General features: G+C 44.1%; 1 protein-coding gene across 2 annotated transcripts in view; it reads right to left on the reverse strand.

The window, feature by feature from the left end:
- LOC147892482 (uncharacterized) overlaps positions 1-21,131 on the reverse strand; it is an 82,955-nt gene that overhangs the window by 29,842 nt on the left and 31,982 nt on the right. The window contains exon 1 of one of the 2 annotated variants that reach the window (XM_087387419.1): positions 12,446-12,926. The exons of the other annotated variant lie outside the window; for it this stretch is intronic. Coding sequence (XP_087243545.1) covers positions 12,446-12,697 — 252 coding nt within the window. The 5' untranslated portion in view covers positions 12,698-12,926. Of the gene's footprint in view, positions 1-12,445; positions 12,927-21,131 lie in introns of those variants that run through there. 2 annotated transcript variants of the gene reach the window in all.

Below are 21,131 nucleotides of genomic sequence, written 5' to 3' on the forward strand. Positions count from 1 at the left end.
TACCTCCTGACGAAGCATCCCGAGCTTGGGATCAATATAGGAACCTTCGTCAGAGAAATTTATCAGTGGCAGAATACACTGATAAGTTTCGAGAGAGTGTAATGAAGGTTGATGAACCCCTGCCTCAATCAATCCAAGTGAAAGATTTCATATTTGGATTGAATGATTGAATAAAAATGGAAGTTCGGGCTAAGTACGCGAACACGCTAGATGATGCAATAGCTGTAGCCCTGAACTACGAGGATGCCAAGGGCAGCAAGCCAAGTGGGTTTGCACAGCAGGCCGGAACCCATTATGGGTATCCGAAGAAATCTGGGTTTAAGAAGAAGTGGGCTAGTAGAGGGAGTGGTTCGCAGCCGAGCGGTCAAGCCAAGCAGGCGAGACCGGCTGAAACTCCTAAACCAAGTACCACCATTGGAGAGATTGTCCACGTAATAAAGATCGTCGGATGGCTGAGATGGTGAAAAAGCGAGGAGAGAAGGCTTGTGCTTTGGTTGCCTTCAACCTCATCAGTGGAGAGATTGTCCACGTAATAAAGATCGTCGGATGGCTGAGATGGTGATCTCAGAGTGCGACGTGGAGATGCAGGGAAGTCCCAGAGCGGAAGAGATGCAGATTCAGCTAGCGGGATCTTCTCAGAGGTTAGTACCTTGTTTGTTCTGTGTGTCTGTTGCTAAGTTAGTGACGAGTGCACCTGGTAACATCCTATCTAAGCCCGCAGCAACGGGGTATACGGCCTTCAATGATACGGAGTTAATTAAAATGAAAGGGCAAGTGGCCAGTCATGATGTCATTGTGTTGTTTGACTCGGCGTCAACTCACAATGTGATTAACTCCAAGCTCGTGAAGAGGCTGAAACTAAAGACAAGTCCATCTGACTATGCGTATACAGTCAGGATGGCCGATGGAAGTTCAACCGAAGTATGGGACCAAAGGGTTACCCAGTTGGAGCTTCCGATTTAGGACTATGCTGAGAAGCTTGATTTTGAAATAACCAAGCTTGCTCATGCGGATATAGCCCTGGGAATGGCGTGGCATTCTAGGAAGAATCCAGCCATTGATTGGAAAAAGCACGTATATCAATTCAAGATGAATGATGTGCTTTATGTCTTGCGAGGGGAAAGAGATATACCTCAGGGACCGTTGGTTTCCGTGATGGAAATCAGAAAGGCTCAAGTAGAGTTTTTGTACCTTTGCACAGCATCGGTAGAGTCGGTGGATGATTCTTCGACTAGCACTGATGTTACGCAAAGTGGTGAGATGGCCAAGCTGGCTAATCTTATAACAGAGGAGTTCTCTGAATGTTTTAGGGATGAACTACCTTATGGGTTACCTCCAGAGCGGAAAGTTCAACATAAGATTGAACTAATCCCGGGGGCAGAACCTGTAAATAGACCTCCTATAGAATGAGTTTTGCTGAAGAAGCGGAGGTGCGTAGACAACTGGAAGAATACCTCAAGTTGGGGCAGATTCAACCAAGTTTCTCACCTTTTGCTTTGCCAGTGATATTAAAGAGGAAAAAGGATGATACGTTTCGCCTCTGTATAGATTACAGAGCATTGAATAATATCACTGTTAAGCACAGGTATCCGATGGCTCGGATTGATGATTTGCTAGATGCATTACATGGAGCCGTGATTTTCAGCAAGATAGATCTTAAGTGCGGCTATCATCAGATCCGGATTAGAGCCGAGGATGTGCATAAAACTGCTTTCAGGAGCAGGTTTGGTCATTATGAGTTTTTGGTAATGCCCTTCGGACTTACCAATGCTCCAGCGACCTTCGTCATGCTTATGAACGATTTACTACGTCCGTATATCGGAAAGTTCGTAGTACATTTTATTGACGATATCTTGATATTCAGTAAGAGTGTTACTGAACATCGTGAACACTTAAGGATAGTGTTCAGTACTTTGAGGAAAGCCAGTCTTTATGTGAATAAAAAGAAAACTATACTGTGTATGGTTAGGCTTGAGTATTTAGGGTTCATAATTACTCCACAGGGGGTAGAAATGGATCCGAAGAAAGTGGCTGCGATACTAACTTGGCCAATCCCTCAGAGTCTGACCGCGTTGCGATCATTCTTGGGATTTGTCCAGTTTTATAGAAGACATATCAAAGGATATTCCGGAATAGTATCGCCATTGACTGATCTGACCTCAGATAAAGTACCTTTTGTTTGGGGACAGAATCAACAGGAAAGTTTTAACACCATAAAACAAGCTGTGGTCACAGGACCGGTGTTAAAAATAGTTGATCCCCAGAAACCGTTGTTCCTAGAAACCGATGCAAGTGGCATTGCGGTAGGAGCAGTCCTCCTTCAAGAGGGAAGGCCAGTAGCCTTTGAAAGCAAGAAGCTTTCTCCCTCTCAAAGGAATTGGCCAACTCATGAATTGGAGTTGTATGCAGTTATCCATGCTTTGAAATCATGGAGACATTACTTATATGGTTCAGAGTTTTATGTGGATGTGGATCATGATACTCTGAAACATTTTTGTAAACAGCCTGACTTGAGGGGCCGCCAAGCTAGGTGGGCAGAGCTCATGCAGGAGTTTAATCTAACGATTCGGTACCGAAGAGGAAAAGACAATAAGGTGGCTGATGCGTTGTCTCGCATTATGCACAACCTGAGTTTCACGGTGTTAGAGAGTGCTCTAATGACCGAGATAAGAGAAACTCAAAAAGTGGACGAGTTTGTCCAGAGCTTATGGCCTAAGGCTCATGTGTTAAAACCCGGGGAAAATGAAATGGATGACCTGGTATCCAGAAAAGGCCAAACTTATGCAAGATATGCCATAAGGGATGGTATGCTAGTTAGAAATGGCAAGGTTGTAGTACCTGGTCAGAATGATCTCAGGCAGAGAGTCATTCGACAATGCCATGATAGCCCGTGTGCGGGACATCCAGGTGTCGAGAAGACATATGATCTCGTGAGGCGAGATTTCTTTTGGCCAAAGATGAAAAAGCATATTCATGAGTATGTGACACGGTGTTTCTCGTGTCACGTAAGTAAGGCCGAGCGGGTGAAGCCACCCGGACTTTTACAGCCCTTGGAAATACCACTAAGTAAGTGGGAGAGCATTTCCATGGATTTTATTGTAGGGCTACCTGCAACACAAGGAGGGTATAATTCTATCCTTGTGGTGGTTGATCGTCTAACCAAGATGGCTCACTTCATTCCGACTAGAGAGTCTGTTAGTGCCACGCAAGTGGCGGACTTGTTCATTAAACATATATTTCGTCTGCATGGATTGCCTAGATCCATAGTGTCAGACCGAGATGTCAGATTTACCGGTCATTTCTGGACAGCGGTATTCGAGACACTGAGGACTGAGTTAGGAATGAGTAGTGGGGATCATCCTAAGACGGATGGTCAGACGGAGAGAGTCAACCAAACTTTAGAGGATATGCTGAGGGCATATGTGTCATTGAGGCAACATACATGGGACAAGTGGTTGCCATTGTTGGAGTTTGCCTACAATGATAGGAAGCATTCATCTACTGGGTTCAGTCCGTTTGAGCTGAACTATGGTTATAGGCCAACTAATCCAACTATAGTTGGAGTACCTCAAAAAGTGCCTAGTGCCGCGAACTTTGTAGTTCAGATGCGGGAGATGCTAGCACTTGCGAGAGCTAATATCCGCCAGGCTATGGATAGAGCCAAGGTGTATGCGGATGAAAATCGGTCTATAAGAGTATTTGAAGAAGGAGAAAAAGTTTTTCTCAGAATTCCTTCGCACTCGAAGTCGTTGACTTCAGGAGAGTGTGCTAAGTTATCACCTCGATACTGTGGGCCGTGGTTAATTCTAAAGAGAATAGGCAGTGTAGCCTATAAATTAGAATTGCCACAGGGGTGTAAGGTGCACCCGGTGTTTCATGTTTCACGCTTAAAGAAATTTTTACATACCGGTGACTCACTAATCGAAGGTGTGGTTTTGTTTCAGGAGATAGAGGATATTGCAAGGCGCAAACCAACAAGAATCCTGGACCGAGGAACAATGCAAATACGAAATCGAAAGATACCCACGGTGTTGGTTGCATGGCATGGTCAGCCTCTATCCGAAGCTACCTGGGAATCCGTATATCAGTTGCGGAGAGTGTTCCCAGACTTTATCATCGAGGACGCTGATGTCTGAAGAGGGAAGAAATGTTACGCTCTAGCCGAGGTAGCATGACCTCGGAAGAATCAGTCGACATTTCCCTTAAAGGATCTATCTCTGTAATATATGTGTTTGCGCTTCATGTAAATGATCGGGAGGGATTTAATGTCAAGGTCCTAGGTGAGGGCTGATAGCACCAGACTAGATAGATCTAAGACCAAGGGCCTAGTGCTAAGATTGTGCCTAGGGGCAAGGAATTAAATGCATCCCAAGAGAGGGGTGAAATGTTGCATTAGGAAGGCCCTATATAGATGACATGTGGCATCTAGATCTATCTAGGGATTTGGGGTTTGCTGAGGCTAGAGAGAGAAGAGAAGATAATGATTCATGGGATTTTGTAACGTAGATCTCTGTCTGGCTCGTGAGCTTTAGCAAAAGATGGCTGGGAGGAAATAAATGGTGCTACTCCCGTGATCTTAGAAGAGAGAAAAGTAGAGAGTGTATGACAGTAACCAAGATGACGAACAAACTGAGTAGATGGAATGATATCCCCGAGCCATAATAGACTATGCCAATCTTTGGAATGCAAAGGGAGCAGCTTAGACTTCTGAAAATTAACATGAAGACCAGCTGCCAAACCATAAACAGAGAGGGCCTGCATCAAGGCACCAAGATCATGGGGCGTATTCTTCGGGGTAAAGAAAGAATCATCAGCATAAGCTTGAGCAACCACGCTGCGATTAGCATCCAATTGCAAGCCATGAAGTGATCATGGAGCCACAAGATGATCAATATATTGCAGCATAGGATGAGTAGCAACGGCATACAGTAAAGCACTGAGAGGGCATCCCTGGCGGACCGAACAACGAAGAGTCCACTCATCAGAGATATCCCCAGAAAGAATACAAGGCTATCTCTGTAAAGCCAGTAAATAACCCTGCTGCATTTTTTGTCCAAACCCCAAAGCTCGCATAGTTTACGAGATGAAATCCCATTGAATTGTGTCAAAGGCTTTTGCAATATCTACCTGCAAGAGTAGAACATCCTGCTGCGTGTATTTGGCATATTCAATCCCAATATTAGAATTGGCAATGTTATCTATGATATGGCGATGTGGAACAAAGCCATATTGAGAGGGATGCAACCCATCATGCAAATAACCTTTAATCCAATCAGCCACCATTTTGGCAATGATTTTGTAAATGACTGGCATGAGCGTGATTGGCCTCCAATCACCAAGTTTCATCACATAGCTGCTTTTTTGGAATCAGCTTGAGAAGACCCTTTTTCCATGACACACGCATCTGCTGATTTTGCCATGCTATATTTACCATTTGGAGCAAGGTGAATTTAAGAAAATCCCAGAATGCAAGAAAAAATTCAACAGTGAGACCATCCCATCCTGGAGATTTCTATCTGCCACAGAATCTCAGTGCATTAGACAATTCCCTTTCAGTGAAGGAATGTTCAAGTTCCAAAGCCTCAGCATCAGACAGAATTGGATGAATATGCTGCAAAAGAAGCTAACGTGCAAACACGACCCGATGAGAAAGAGTATCCAAATGCCCAAAAGAGAAGTGCTGCACACATAAATCAACAAGCTCTGAACGAGATGTTGACCAAGAACCATCAGGCATCCGGATCCGACAGATATTGGCAACCTGTCTTTTGTAGTGTAAACACTTAAAACATTGCTTGGAAGAGCAACCTTTATCCAAGAATGCCCATTGTCTGGATCGAGTTTCCCATTTAGCAAGCCTTTGCGATCATTGGATTGAAGAGAGAATTGAGCCTGACATAAGAGCATGCTTTCCTCTGAAGACAAAGGGCAAAGATGAGCAAGCTCAGTCAAACTCTGACAAGTAAATTTAGCATGCGCTATAGTCTCCCTTGTGGCTTGCATATAGGATTTGCCATAATCTCGAATAACTGCTTACATCCGAGCAACAAAAGCCTGCCAGGCATAATCCAAACCAATGTGTATCTGACGAGAGAGAGGCTGAATAGCATCAGAGACCAAGGCTTTAAAGTCAGCATGCTCCAGATAACTATTATTAATCAGCAAAAGCCTTTGGCAAGGCAATCTATCAGTGGGAAATTCATGTAAGGAAAGCCTCAACCAAAGAGAAGCACGATTTGAATGTGCGAAAGCATGATCAACCCAAATTTGACAAGTAAAGGCATCACAATGATGTGGATCAATCTGATACCATCTGTCCAAGCGTGCCCAATAAGAAGGTTGAGCATTATGCTGAAAGGTATAACCCGGAAGCATGGGCTGTAATTCCAGAGATCAACCAGGCGCAACTGAAGCAAAAAATCAGACCATGCCTGTGTTTCAGAAGCCAACATATGAGTGTGGCTTGAGGTGTTGTCACCCGATTGAGGGGCATTATTAAAGTCACCACAAATGAAGGCATGTTGTCGCCATGGATAAGTATGCATGGCAGCCCAGATCAAAGCTCTATCACGAGAAGATTGGGAGGCATAAACCGATCCAAATTCAAAAATTTCCCCTTGAACAGGGCATTGAGCAATAATCCATCTACCATGGCGATCATTGAGAGCCACAATAGGTTGAAGGTCGTGCTTTACCAAAAAAGCCACACCTGAAAAGGACTGCTCTCTAGCATAGAAGATATCATAACCAGCAAAATGGCCTATTTGACCAGCATACATATGCTGATTATGCTCTTGCAAAGCAACTATATCAGGCTGCAATTGCCTGATATACATCCAGACCAGTTTCCATTTGCAACCATCACACATTCCCTGTACATTGAGAGTAACACACTTCAGATGATCAAGCATATTTACAGTTATGGGACAGGTATGTACAGTAACTAACGGGCTGTCTACGTCATCACACATTCCCTGTACGTTGAGAGTAACACACTTCAGATGATCAAGCATATTTACAGTTATGGGACAGGTATGTACAGTAACTAACGGACTGTCTACATCTGCATTTCCATCTCAATGTCCGGGCCTCTGCCCTGGGATGAAGCATCAACCTGAGAAGAGGACAAAAGTGCAGCAACTTCTTGTTCAGGAAACAAGGTCCGATTTGCAGTCACAGCAGCCCAGGTCAAGCCAACACTAGAGTTTTCAGCAAGTGTTTTCCCATGAGAGGATGCACCACTCCAAGTCCGAGAAGGCAAAGGTCGCCTGGGGGAGATCACTTTGCGAGGAGTTTGCCATCCATTAGTCAATTTTTTTTCCCCCTTCCCCTGAGGTGGAGAGGACAAAGGCACGGGAAAAGAAGCATTACCATTTGAGACAGCCGGGGCTTTGCCTTTGTCTTGAACAAAGAAAAACTGTTTGACCCCTTTGTTTTTTACCACAGAAGAGGCATTTGCATTCTTATTCAAAGGCTGAACCATTTCAGCTTGCACTAGCATCCGTGGAGCTCGGGAAGGGCATTGTGAAGCCATGTGCCCAAATTGCTTGCATTCAAAGCAAGTAGCTGCAAACAGCCCCCACTTGAGCTTGTAAAAGGCACTCCCTATGGAAACATTATTCACGGTAACCGAATATGAACCTGGAGTGGGATGATCCGTATCCCACAAAATGCAGAGGCGATACGAATTTCCATTCGATCACGATGGACATACCACCTTACCGAGGGAAGCTGCAATTTTAGGTAGAAGAGAAGACAAGCGTTGAGGAAAATCCACAACTTCTACCCAAACAGGGCAAAGATGCCAAATCAATGCCTGATAATCCACGGGTCTCTAACCAACCGTGGCTCTCATAGCATGTGAGAAGTGCAGCAGCGGAATCTGAACACAATGACAGAGAGAGAGAGAGAGAGAGAGCAATCACACACACAAACTGCTCACAAAGAGGAAAAAGGCAAGAGAATGCAAGAGATCTCAAGGCAACCCCCCACAGCCTGCTAGGGAAAATCTTTACTAAATAAGACTGCCCAAGAGCTCACAAGGCTGCTCAAAAGGCTCCAAACTGAGATGGAAAATGAGGGAGAAGGGGGCCTATATATAGCCCCAGCCTCCCCCCCTTGACCGAAGTCAAGTCTTTTAGCCGAAGCTAAGTCTCTGTGACCTTTAGTCAATGCTTTAACCAAAGTCAAATAGAGAAGTCTTTGACTCTTTGACCGTAGTCAAAATGAAGAGAATACTCATTTATTACTCGGGAAATTACAAATCGATGACATTCCCCTTGGCTTTTAAGCAGTTGATCTCAACTGAAAAAGGCTCTTTATAGAGATTCAAAACTTGCGGTGATCAAAGAGAGTCTCTCAATCCATCCACTTGGCATGCTTGACAAGATAGTTGTACATCACCTTGCCCATGGGTCCCTTCTTGACCATATGGTGTTGGGATATCTCAAGGTGTATGCCTCAGGCACACCTTATGTTTCTATGTGTGAGTGCTAGAGGCACAGTTAGGTGCCCACAAGCACAGTTAGGTGGTGGAAAAGCCACATAGGATGATTGAGTGAATCTAGGAGCAGATGGAGGAGATGATTGTGGAGCTTTGAGGTCATCAGTGATGTCAGTGACCTTGTATGAGGTGCCTACTTAAGGACCTCTTTCTTCTTCATTCTATAAGCAAGTATTCTGATTTTGTGTCCACTCTACTCTTTCCTTTCAGTATTCCAACATGGTATCAGAGCCATTTGATCCCCCTTGAGCCCATTTCTGCCACATCACCATCTTCTTCCTCTTCTTCTTCTTCACCATCTCTCCCTCTTCTTCCAAAAATTTGCTTAAGCTTGTTCTCCTCTGATTCTCACCCATTTCCCACGCCCTTTCTGCTGGAGATCCCTCTTGTTGGGGCGAGTTTCGGGCTGGAAGGAATTGAAGAATAAGACGCGCTGCTGGTCGCCATTGCACGAAAATCGTCGATTCTTCTTCCTGCAAGTTCTCTGCGCCTGCTCTGTCTTTGTCTAATTCCTTTCAGGGCAAGCTTCTCCATACCTAGAGCTACCTTGTGCTGAAATCTGAGCAGCAATGGCTGCATATTGAAGGAGAAAACAGAGAAAAACCAGTCGACTTTGTTCAAGAAGGTGAAGGCGACCTGACGCATATTTTCGCCTCTTCTTCCCAGAGGATCTACTGTGGTATACCAGCTTTCTTTTGCCTCAGAAAGCCCCCTTTCTTTTGCTTTGAAGAGTGTGATATGAGCCCTCCAAGTTCAGCTCTCTAGTTTTGACAGTTTTGACATACTTTTGAAAATGATGCTACATAAAATGCTACTCTAGCATTTCTGGTCTTTTGAAGTTTTCAATAACTTCACTACAAGTGTTGCTTCAGTTTTGTTTTGACTTGCTAGACCTGGTTGTGATTGGAAAGTGTTTATTTCATCCACTTCTATGAAGCATGCAAAAAGTAGCATCATTGTTTGAAAACTAGTCACTACTATTTGCTACATCAAGTGCCTATACTTTGGAAGTATTTCAGTTCTTTTTGCCTTGTAAGAGAGATAGACACTGCCCAATATCTGGGTTAGACCCTCTCATGGCTACCTTATATAATCTTGAGAAGTTCAATGGAAAGGGCTTCCATACATGGCAAATGAAGGTAAAATTTGAATTGATGCGGGAGAACTTATGGGGACTGGTCAAACCTACTCCTACCGCTTCTTCTACGGCCTCAAATGCTGGAGAATCTTCAGCTCCGACACGACCGGCAAGGGATCCAGCAAGAGAAGAAAAAGCATATGGTATAATTGCTTTAGCTTTGGGTGATGATTACATACATCATATATCTGACTTGGAGTCTCCATCGGAAGCATGGCAGAAGCTAGATTTGATTTTTGGTGCAAGCTCTCACATATCTAAACTATCACTTAAAATCTCTTTCTTTGAATTAAAGATGGCAAGTGATACTACTTTAGCTGCTCATGTCAACTATATGCGGAGTCTTATGACTCAGTTAGCTTCTATCAACTCTCCTATCACCCCTGATGATGCTATGGCAGTGCTACTTAAGAGTATGCCTGAAAGTTTTGATCACATTGTTAGCACTTTGAAGAATCTTCCCAATCCAAACCTTGAAGGCATTATCTCAGCTCTCCAAGAAGAAGAAAGACACGTGGAGCTAAGGAAAGGCAATGACACTGCTTATGTTATGAAATTCCAAAAGGGCAAGTATTCTCCTTGCAATCACTGTGGAAAGACATATCACCTTTCAAAGGACTGCTTCAAAGTTAATCCATGCAAGCACTGTGGCAAAAACAACCATAGTGAGAAGTTTTGCAGAGACAAAGCAAAGACAGAAAATGCAAATCTACTTACAGTGAATTTGCCTCCACAAGATGAGGCATTCCATGAAGATTATGCATTTTAAATCATCTCTATGTATGCTCCAGATCTCTCTTTTTATGTCAAGGTACTCAGCCTGAATAGTCCTCCAAAATGAATGAAAATAAACTATTGTGTTTTGTGTGTTTTGTAAACACCTCTGGTCACCTTATGATGTAGGCCATGTGTATGTTTTGTTCCATGGTACCTCCTACAGACATTGTGTGCATGTACATGTAGGGGAGATAACCATTGGAAGGTCTGTTTGTATCCCTTTCTGTTTACCTTACACCCAAGGGAACCCTTGCTAGCATGAGAACCTAGCCATAGATTTATCCTTGACCACCATGAGATGGCATGAGAAACTATGAGACTAGATGTATCCTTGACATAGCCTGAGGCATTTCCTTGAGGGGGGGTTTGTTGGGATATCTCAAGGTGTATGCCTCAGGCACACCTTATGTTTCTATGTGTGAGTGCTAGAGGCACAGTTAGGTGCCCACAAGCACAGTTAGGTGGTGGAAAAGCCACATAGGATGATTGAGTGAATCTAGGAGCAGATGGAGGAGATGATTGTGGAGCTTTGAGGTCATCAGTGATGTCAGTGACCTTGTATGAGGTGCCTACTTAAGGACCTCTTTCTTCTTCATTCTATAAGCAAGTATTCTGATTTTGTGTCCACTCTACTCTTTCCTTTCAGTATTCCAACATATGGTACAGAATCTGTTCTGCTTGTAGGATTTCCCCCAAGTCTTCCACCTCGGGTGGCTCTTCCAGGATATGATCAGTAGGATCTGGTCCTTGGTATCTTTTAAGAGGCTCACATGAAATGCATTATGAATCCTCCAGTGGTCCCTCCAGTGGTTTGACAAATCCAACCGCACTTAATTCAGCATGCACATTTTTCCCTGAAAACCATGTACGCAGAAATTGCTGATTTTATTGCTTTGCCCATGGAAACATCAGACACAATGGGGATGGTCTCCCCTTCTTTCTTTGTAACAATGTGATGCATTCTACCCCTACGAGTAAAATCTAAATGTCTCTGTGGCATAGACAAGTGTACTCCCCATAAATACCCAGAACTACATCATGATGCTTGAGAGGTGAAATATAAAAATCCTCTTGGTCTACATAATCCTGAACATGGATTTGGAGTTTCCCAATCAAGGCTGTTACTGGAGCTGGGTTTCCCTGGAACATCTTGTCTGCATCAAGTGCTCTGTCCAACTCCTCTCTTAAGCCCCAGCCGGAGAGCTAGATCCTCTTATATAAAATTATTTATGACCCCCGATCAAAGAGAATAAGATCCTGCTGATTCCTTACGTTGCCCTATGACAGTCATAAATCTCTGGCCTCTGGATCAGCCACTCATCCCAAAACATCTCGGAATCCTCCTGCCACTGGTTTGGGCCATTCCTGTGTCTTCCTCTACCCTTCAAAGCCCGAAGGCCTCTCAGGACACTGGGCAGCCATGTGTCCTCCATTGCCAAACCTGAAGCATTTCCCTTCCCTACGAAAGGCCTCAATCTGCTCGAGAGTATACCGGCATTTGCCTTTATAGGGTATCCACATCTAATTACCCCACGGCTTCTAAGGCTGAACCTATTTTCTCTCTGGATGAGATGTGGGCCGCAGCATCCTCTTTCATCTCAGTACGAGGTGGGGCAGAACTTTCCTTACTTGCTGTCCCTCCTTTAGGCTTCTGTGTAGACATGGGTTCCTCCATGTGCATGACTGCTGCGTATTTACAAAGGCTCTGAATTTTGGTGTCAAGCCAGCCATATGAGCGGAGTCTTCCTAGAGACTTCTTAAATGGAGCGCTTCCACTACTTCTCCGGGACCTCATCTCTGAACTGCTTAGACAAAACTGTTTATAAAACCTCTTTTTGAAGCCTTTCCAGTCCCGAAGAGCTGAGTTATCTGCTAACTGGGCACTCCACCAAGCACTAGCTGTTCCAATAAAATGCAGACTAACCATGCGCAATTTGGAGGACTCAACAAAATTGTATGTACCAAAAGCAACATCAAACTATCAGATAAATTGCGCCCCATCATAAGTATGAAAGCGGACAGCTTACCTCCCTCTTTGAATGTCTGTTATGGCAGATATCAATTGAGGATGAGGGTGAAGAGACATTGGAGCTAGAGGACGAATCTGAGCATAAGTGACTCCGCTTCCTCTTATCAAACTTTCCGCCTTTGTGCTTACGCTCAGCACAATCTCGCTTCGAAGCGGTATCCTTAGCAGAGAAATGAGGGGGAAACCTGGGATTGGGGCTTTGGCTGTGGAAAGGCCACAAGCGAATCCACCTCCTCCATGTGACCCTCATCGAAGAGGCTTCAAATGGGGATCCTTTTTTGTACTCCTCAAGCTTCTACATCTTGGAACGAACTGCATCCTCCAGGTCCGCTTGTGCTAGTTGCCTCCAGTGTCGAGCAATTGCCGATTCCAGGCTGTTGACTACCGCTCTGCTAGTTGCCGGTCAATCTCCACGCTGTGCCATCCCTACTAGGTGAATAGGCCGTACTATGCACGCCTAATAGCTATTGGACAGCTAAAGGTGATTGGGGGGGAAAAAGGAAAAAGCAGCAAAATTGCCAATCAAAATTCCATCAAGTACTCAGATAGCTACAGCTAATCTCTTGACCGCATCGGACTTTAATTAAATCTTGGAGGATGGTTGACCGCGTCAAACGTGACAATAATGAGCAGACTTTTCAAGATGGATTGATATCGGCCTTCTCTAATCGTCGCATGTGAGCATGATGAGCGATGGTGAATTCCCCAACGATTGTGTCTCTCCTCCAATCATCGCCTATGAATGTAATTTAGGTTCGAACAACCTTAGTAGCCTGCTGCTTCATAAAAATAAGAATCGTGCTACATCTCTACTTCTACCGGCCTAATGATTGCCAAAGCGCATGTACTTGTGGAGAGTCTCTCTCTGCCCCTCACTTTGCTATGTGTCTAGGATCGCCACAACCTCAAAAGGCACTGAACGAAGGCTCTGATACCAATGTAAACAATCCGATCCTAATCTCACGCTACATGGAGAATCTCGATAGCTACAGGGAGAGTGAAAGAGATGCGCGCCCACGAACACCACACTAGGGCCCAATACCAAATCGGGCGGACCCCTTCGAAGGTATTCCTATTGCTTGAGTAAAACTAAGTAAAACGTTGACCCAAGGTGGCTGACCAATCATGGAACTGTGTACAAAAACTGGGGAAGACCCTCTTACTTTGGCAACTGCTATTCAATGTAAACACCCAATAAGAACTAATTTTAGTTACATGTCATAATTAGGCAGCTTCTAGGGCCTTCCAAGCCTGCGGTCACACGCCAAGGTGAACATCTCAAAATGGCATAGCTCCTTAAATTTGGGGCTGTAACAATTAATTCGATGCACACAATCATGGCGCCCTTTAATTGTTAGCCTTTCGCATGGGAAATTACAAATGAGTGACACCTAGCAAGCAAAGCACTTATTCTATTCTGAATTTGGATAAAATCGTGTAATAGTGAGAGACTATAGTCAATCTCGCTCTCCCTATAAGCATGGCACACCAACAACCATTGTCTGGTTTATGTGATATCAATAACAATGCTATTGTATAGGCCATGACAGTCTACCAGGTGGCCTTAAGCCAAGAGACAGGGTATCATCAAAGGGAGGGTCGATCACCCTTTATGTTTGCCCATAAGAACTCATACTCAAAGCAGTTCCTAAATTTATAAACATTCTTGCCAAAAGTGCTCAAAGAACTTCGGATATCTGGTACTGATTATATCACAAGGCAACCCATATAGCCTGAACAATTGCTCAACAAGTTGATGAACCAGTTCATGGGCCCTTACAATTGTCTTTGTGGGTAGAAATCTAGCCACCTTTGTCAATCCATCCACCACAACTCAAATAGTATCATGGCCCCGCTGGGTTTGTGGTAATGCTACGATGACGTCCATGGACATATTTCCCATTTACTTCCAGGAATGTTTAGAAGATATAACAATAACAATCCTCCATCCCAAAGGCGTTCTACCTTATTTATTTGACACTGCTAGCATTTCACCACATAGTCAGTAATCTCGGCCTTCATCTTAGGCTAGTAAAACGTTCGGTCTATTAAGTCATAGGTTCGACGAATTCTCGGATGACTTGCAGCCGGAACATCATTCCGTAGCCCTCTCAAGGAATCATAAAGATCAACACCTATCTCCGAAAAAACTTTACCTCACCAATGCGACTCAAATCATCGGCAATCTTCCCATCAGTACCTAATTTCCATATAAAAAGTCTTCAATAAGTTCAGCCAACCGTGCCATTCTTCCCCTCAACTCAGGCCTCTCACATATGTATTTAATAGACACAACCATCCAAGGCTGGAGCAAGAACTATCAAAGGCTGCATGGGAAAATGGGGGGGCTGAGGCCCCTTTTATAGGGCCTGGCCATGCCGATCAACCAACCTAGTCAACCTAACTGGCTGACCTAGTCCAACCTAGTTCAATCAACCCAAGCTCGCCAAAATGGGCTGCCTACTAACCTAGCCTTATACCTAGCTGGCCTAGGCCTGAACCTAACTAACCTATGCAGTTCTCCATCGGTACAAGTGGACTGGGACTCTTGCTAAGGTTCAGTGAGACTGACCTACGAATCTCGTGCCTAACTCGTCCCTAAACTAGGGCTCACAATGCAGCCACGACATACGACAAAAAGTCCTAAATGGGTTCTACTTTTGTACATTTGTTGCACTTGATGATGAGTCAGTGCGTCACAATGCACCCAATACAAGGGCTCATGTGGTCTTCCCTCCCCCTTAGTTGGCTATAGATGCATGGCCTCCAAGTAGTCCGCCAATAATTGAGGAAACTCCTAAAAGAATACTTCATCACTTCGTCCGTACCTCGATTGCAAAACTTGGTGTAAAATTCCTCAATCCGTCATTCTAGCCGATGCTTCCAATCGTGGAGAAGAAATTTGTTCCGGCTCGATTACTTCAGCTTCATCAATCACATTGTTGCTCATCATGGACATCATTGAGTCCTCGTTTTGTAGATGGTGGTATCCGTCCTTCCACATCCTTGGCCAATAAAATAAACCCTCAAGCTTCTCCAAAGTGCTATTGATGCCTCTCTCGCCCCTATAAGAGAGTCATGTGCATCATGAAGAAGTGCATGTCTTTTATCCCGAAGTACTTATATCATGTTGTTGTAGAATAACCAACCATCTTGAACTGAATAATGGCTGGGATCAAGACTGGTACCCAATTGATGTTAGGTGTCGAACTCCTCAGAGTCCGCATACTGTGCCTTCATGCTATCAAGATCCTTCTCTTGGATCTCAAGCACAATAGCCCCTTGAATGGTCTGGATGGAAGTCTTGTGGCTAAGAGCAAGGGACATACTCAATGGCTTGCCCATCGCTCCACTGAGAACTAGGCATAGTCTGGTGCCACTTAAGGGTTTGATGATCACTTTTGACTATGAAGGTCCAACCATAAAGAAAGGGCTTCCAATGCTTTAATGCTTGAATAATACCGAGTAATTCATTGTCGTGGACTGAGTAGTTCTTCTCAGCAGCATGTGGCTGTAATAACCCACCGGCCGGCCTTCTTGCTGCAAAGCTGCACCAATCGATACATTGCTCGCCTCAATGATGACCAAAAATATTTAAGAAATGGTGCTCATGAGGACAAACGTTGCAAATCATGATAGGCCTGTAGAGCTGGTCCAGTAACTGAGATAATTTTCCGGTGGGTCTTCACTTCCTTAACTAAATCAGTGAGGTGTGCTGCAAATGTGGAAAAACTGTCCAGATGTGCACTATAAGCCTCGCAGAGGCCAACAAAGGATATGATATGTGTAGTCATGGGTATGGCCCAATCTCAAATGGCTTAAACCTTTTGAGGGTCCAAGCAAATACCTTTTGCGCATTGATGATGTATCCCAAATATTGTATTTCTAACAGCCCAGATTCACTTTTCTTTGCATTAATATAAAGCTGATTATCGTGCAAGACCTAAAGAGCTTTCATCACATTCTGCACATATTCTTTTACCGAAAAGGTTAAAATATCATACGAGAAGATGAATAGGCACACACCTATATACTTTGCAAAGATCCTCGACATGCACATTTTTTAGGCCGAAAGGCATCACTACAAACTCATAGGTGACCACATTTTGTCTGGAAAGCCATCTTGGAATGTCAGTGTCAAAGATGAGGACTTGGTAGTGGCCAATCTTCATATCAATCTTGGAGAAATACTTTGCACCATTAAGCCTTTCTAAATGTATTCGATACAAAGCATGGGAAACTTGTTGCTCACAGTCAACTTGTTCAAAGCACGATAGTCAACACAAAGACGTGCTGACTTACCTTCTTTTCGACGAAGAGGATAGGAGTTGCAAATAGTGAGGATGACAAGCGGATAAAACCTGCGCATAATAACTGAGATAACTGCCGCTCCAATTCACCCTCCATGGATTTTTAGAGCCTGTAGGGAGATTTATTGGGCGGAGCCGAGCCTAAGACTAATTCAATGCGGTAATCCTCATACCTACTAGGTGGGAGCTGGGGTGGGAGATTGTCTCGCAGCATGATTCTTTGAGAAGATCAACCATACTCTTGTTCCACAGGTGGAACCGTCTCTATAGCGGCCTCTAGCAACTAACATAATGAGGGCGCACATTGCACCTTTGTACATGGCACAATGAGCCTGCATATGTGAGATCAGTGGGATACCGGGAATGCTCCTATCTCCATGAATTATGGCCACCTTTGGAAGACCCTCAACGATAGTGAAGTATCCTACTAAAATATGAATAATCTCAAAACCACTGAATACCTAATATCATGTCACATTCTAGCAAAGGTGTAATAATAAAATCTCGCATAAAAGAGCCTTGTGTGTGATTTGAGTACGTATACCTAGTGTAAAACCGTCCACGGCCAACTAATGAGACACAAGTAAAAGCCATCTTCTTGGCCAGCTTGGAGAGATGGCGTCCTCGGAACTCCCCATGTCGAATAGGCCAATGATTGCTGCCCTTTAGCTGACACTTAAACCTGAATCAAAGCCTTCTTCTGGACCTCAATGTCGCTCTTACCTTCGACACCACTAGTGGAACGGGACGTGCGTGGCTGAAGTTGAAGTTGCCAGAGCTGCCACGGCCGATGCAACAGTAGAAGATGGTGATTTGGCAACCTTCTCAGCCTGCCAATTAGGACAATCCTTCTTTACATGCCCGCAAGTGCGCCAAAAGAAGCAATGATTCTCGGACTGGTACCGCTTCTGTTTGTCGGGGTAATGGTAACCCCCCGTAATCACCCCCTTCGACTTTTTATATATACATTTGTAAGACTAGAATATGTCCAATCATACAAATTAGATTTTTTGTTGTTCTAAAGACCAAAAATCTACACAAAAAATAAAAGAGGAAATGAAAGAGAGGTAAACAAAAACTTTTATGAAAAACAAAAGGAAGACATACTTAGCAAGCAAAGCAACACTTATGTCGTCATCACTACCCAAGCGTAAGCAGCTATATTGGGTTCCTAAAGACCAGCGGAGTCTCTTGGGCAAACCCAGTGCTTACTGAAATACGTCAAATAAACAAAAGAGAAAGAAAACAAGAATAAAGTGAAGGTGTGAAGTGAAGAGAGAGAGTGAGAGTGCAGGTACAAGACGAGTCGAGGAAGAAGTCACGTCAAACTTGCATTGATGGATAAGGTTCCTAAACACAAGTACAAAGTACTTGTATCTAGGCCTAGGACTAAGTGTCCTAGGTGTCACATAGGACTAAGTGTCCTAGGTGGCATAGAGGGCACTAACACTATAAGTGCCTACACTTATGCCTACAAGGCACATACCATGGCCTATAGGGCATCACTAGAACCACCAAAAGATGGCCTACAAACCCCCTCCATGGGATGGGCTGAAGTACTCTGGAAACGTCTCAGAATACCTGGTAGTTTCTGGTCATGGTGGCACATGTTCATCCAAAAGGATATAGCCACCTATGAATGTACAAGGAATGTCAGATCATGTAACAAAGGGAACCAAGTGTAAAGCCTGTCGGAAGACTTCGAACTTGGGACGAGGAAGTGCCTTTGTAAACATATCTGCGATGTTGTCCTCTGTGGGAAGATAGGACAACTCTATGTCTCCTGCTGACAGCCGCTCCCGAACATAATAATAGTGAACTTCAATATGCTTGGTACGCACATGAAACATTGGGTTACGCGCAATGGCCAAAGCACTCTGGCTGTCAGTGTAGACAATAGTGGAGGATGTCTGGCAAATACCAAGATCTGTAAGTAACTATCGAAGCCAAACACACTCTACTGTAGCAGTGAAGGCTGCCCTGTACTCAGCCTCACAACTAGACGTGGCAACTGTCGGTTGCTTCTTGCTGAGCCAAGAAATACATGAATTGCCAAGCAAAAAACAATTGCCAGTATGTGACACTCTGGTGTCGGAACATCCTGCCCAATCACTATCCGTGTAAGCATGCATGGTAAGTGAACCCTGATCACCATAGAAGAGGGCTAAATCCTGAGTGCCTCTGAGATATCTGAAGACTCTCTTCACTACCTGCCAATGCTATGAACTGGGCATGTGCATGAATCTGCTGAGCTGAGATACTGTATACTGCAAGTCAGGTCTGGTGTGACATAAATAAATAAGGCATCCAACAGCCTGCTGATAAAGAGTGATATCACATGGTGGGCTCCCATCATGAGCTGAGAATTTGAAGCCAGGGTCCACTAGAGTAGAGATTGGCTTGCAATCCTCAAACTGAAAACAATCAAGGAGCTGTCCAATATACTTGGACTGAGACATCATGATACCCCCCTCAACATGAGCAAACTGAATGCCCAAATAATAATGGAGCTGTCCCATGTCTGACATGTCAAAAATCTGCTGCAAATCAGCCTTGAAAGCTGCAATTTGCTGAGTATCTGGGTCCGTGAGAAGCATATCATCCACATATAAAATCAGCACTAAAAAATCAGATCCACTCCCACGGAAATAAAGAGTGGGTTCTGTAGGACAATTCTGAAAACCAAGGGATAGTAAGTGTGCATGAATTTTGGCATACCATGTCCTAGGTGCCTGCTTCAAACCATAGAGGGCTTTTCTAAGCCGGCATACCTTATTTTCAGAATTAACAACCTCAAAGCCAGGAGGTTGTGTGACATAGACTTCTTCCTGCAGATCCCCATGAAGAAAGGCAGTCTTGATGTCAAGTTGGTGCACTTGCCAATGATGATGGGCTGCAATGGCAATGACACATCAAATGGTAGTTATCCTGGATGTGGGAGCAAATGTCTCCTCAAAGTCAATGCCTTGTTGTTGGGCATACCCTTTTGCAACAAGACGGGCTTTGTATCAATCTATGCTGCCATCGGATTTCCTTTTTAATTTGTAGACCCACCGCGTTCCAATGGCATGCTTGCCAGGTGGGAGATCTACTAATTCCCAAGTGTCATTTTTGGCAATAGATTGTAACTCAGCTTTCATTGCATCCATCCACTCTTTGCTGTCAAAAGCATCTTTATGGCACAAAGGCTCTTCATTGCAAGCTGTAGCAAGGAGTGCAAACTCAAGAAAGTGACCATGCTGTCTATTCCCTGATATTGTCCGGGCAGCAAAAGGCTGATCTTGATTGCTGTCCCTCAATGTATCCAAAAGCCATCTGGGAACTTGCCTTTGTTGTCTATTAACAGCTCTTTCTTCAATGACTGCATCATGAGTAATGGGATCATTTTGTGCCGGAAGAGAAACCTGCAAATCAGCATGAGGTTGAGGCTGATTATTGCTTTGTGGAGGGCCTGCAGGAGGCGCATGTTGCTGCTCAAAATCCTCTTCTGATGATGGTAGAGGTAACCAAGATTCAAAGGCATCAAACATGTCAATATCTGGCTTTGCTTTGCATTCCACAAGAGGAGAAGCTGAATGTTCAGCAAAGATCACATCTCTACTGACAATAATCTTCCCAGTATTTGGTTGATATAACCGATAACCTCTGCTCTCCTGGCTGTAACCAATGAATATGCATTTGATTGCCTTGTCATCAAGCTTATGTCTCAGCTGAGATGGTACATGAACATATGCAAGAGACCCAAAAACTTTCATGTGTGAAAGTGAAGGCTTCCTGCCTTTCCATGCTTCATAAGGTGTAATAGTCTTTAATGCCCGTGTAGGTGATCTATTCAGCACATAGTTGGCACACATTACTGCATCAAGCCAAAATTTATTGGGCAAAGACTTGGCCTTAAGCATGTATCTAGCCATCTCCATGGTGGACCTGTTTTTCCTTTCAGAAACAGGATTCTGCTGAGGAGTGTAAGGAGTAGTGCATGAGTGAATAATGCCTCGTGAGGATAGAAATGCATCAAACTCCTTTGACATATACTCACCCCCCCTATCTGTGTTGAGGGTGACAAGCTTGCATCCTGATTCATTCTCAACTATATTCAGCCATCTCTGAAAGCATAAGAAAACTTCAGATTTGGCCTTTAAAGGATATACCCAGCAATACCTTGTGAAATCATCAATGAGAGTCATGAAAAACTTGTATCCTCCAATGGCATTTGTCCTCATTGGGCCACAGACATCGCTGTGTACTAGCTGCAATTTCCTTTGTGAGAGTTTTGGACAATTCTTTTGAAAAGGAAATCGATGCATCTTACCCAAAAGACAATCCTCACACACATGTTTAGAAACTGTGTGAGTCTGAGGTACATCATTTGCC

The sequence above is a fragment of the Dipteris shenzhenensis genome, chromosome 16 (assembly GCF_047967505.1).
Source record: "Dipteris shenzhenensis isolate YYH24624 ecotype China chromosome 16, Dip_SZ_1.0, whole genome shotgun sequence".
NCBI lineage: Eukaryota > Viridiplantae > Streptophyta > Polypodiopsida > Gleicheniales > Dipteridaceae > Dipteris > Dipteris shenzhenensis.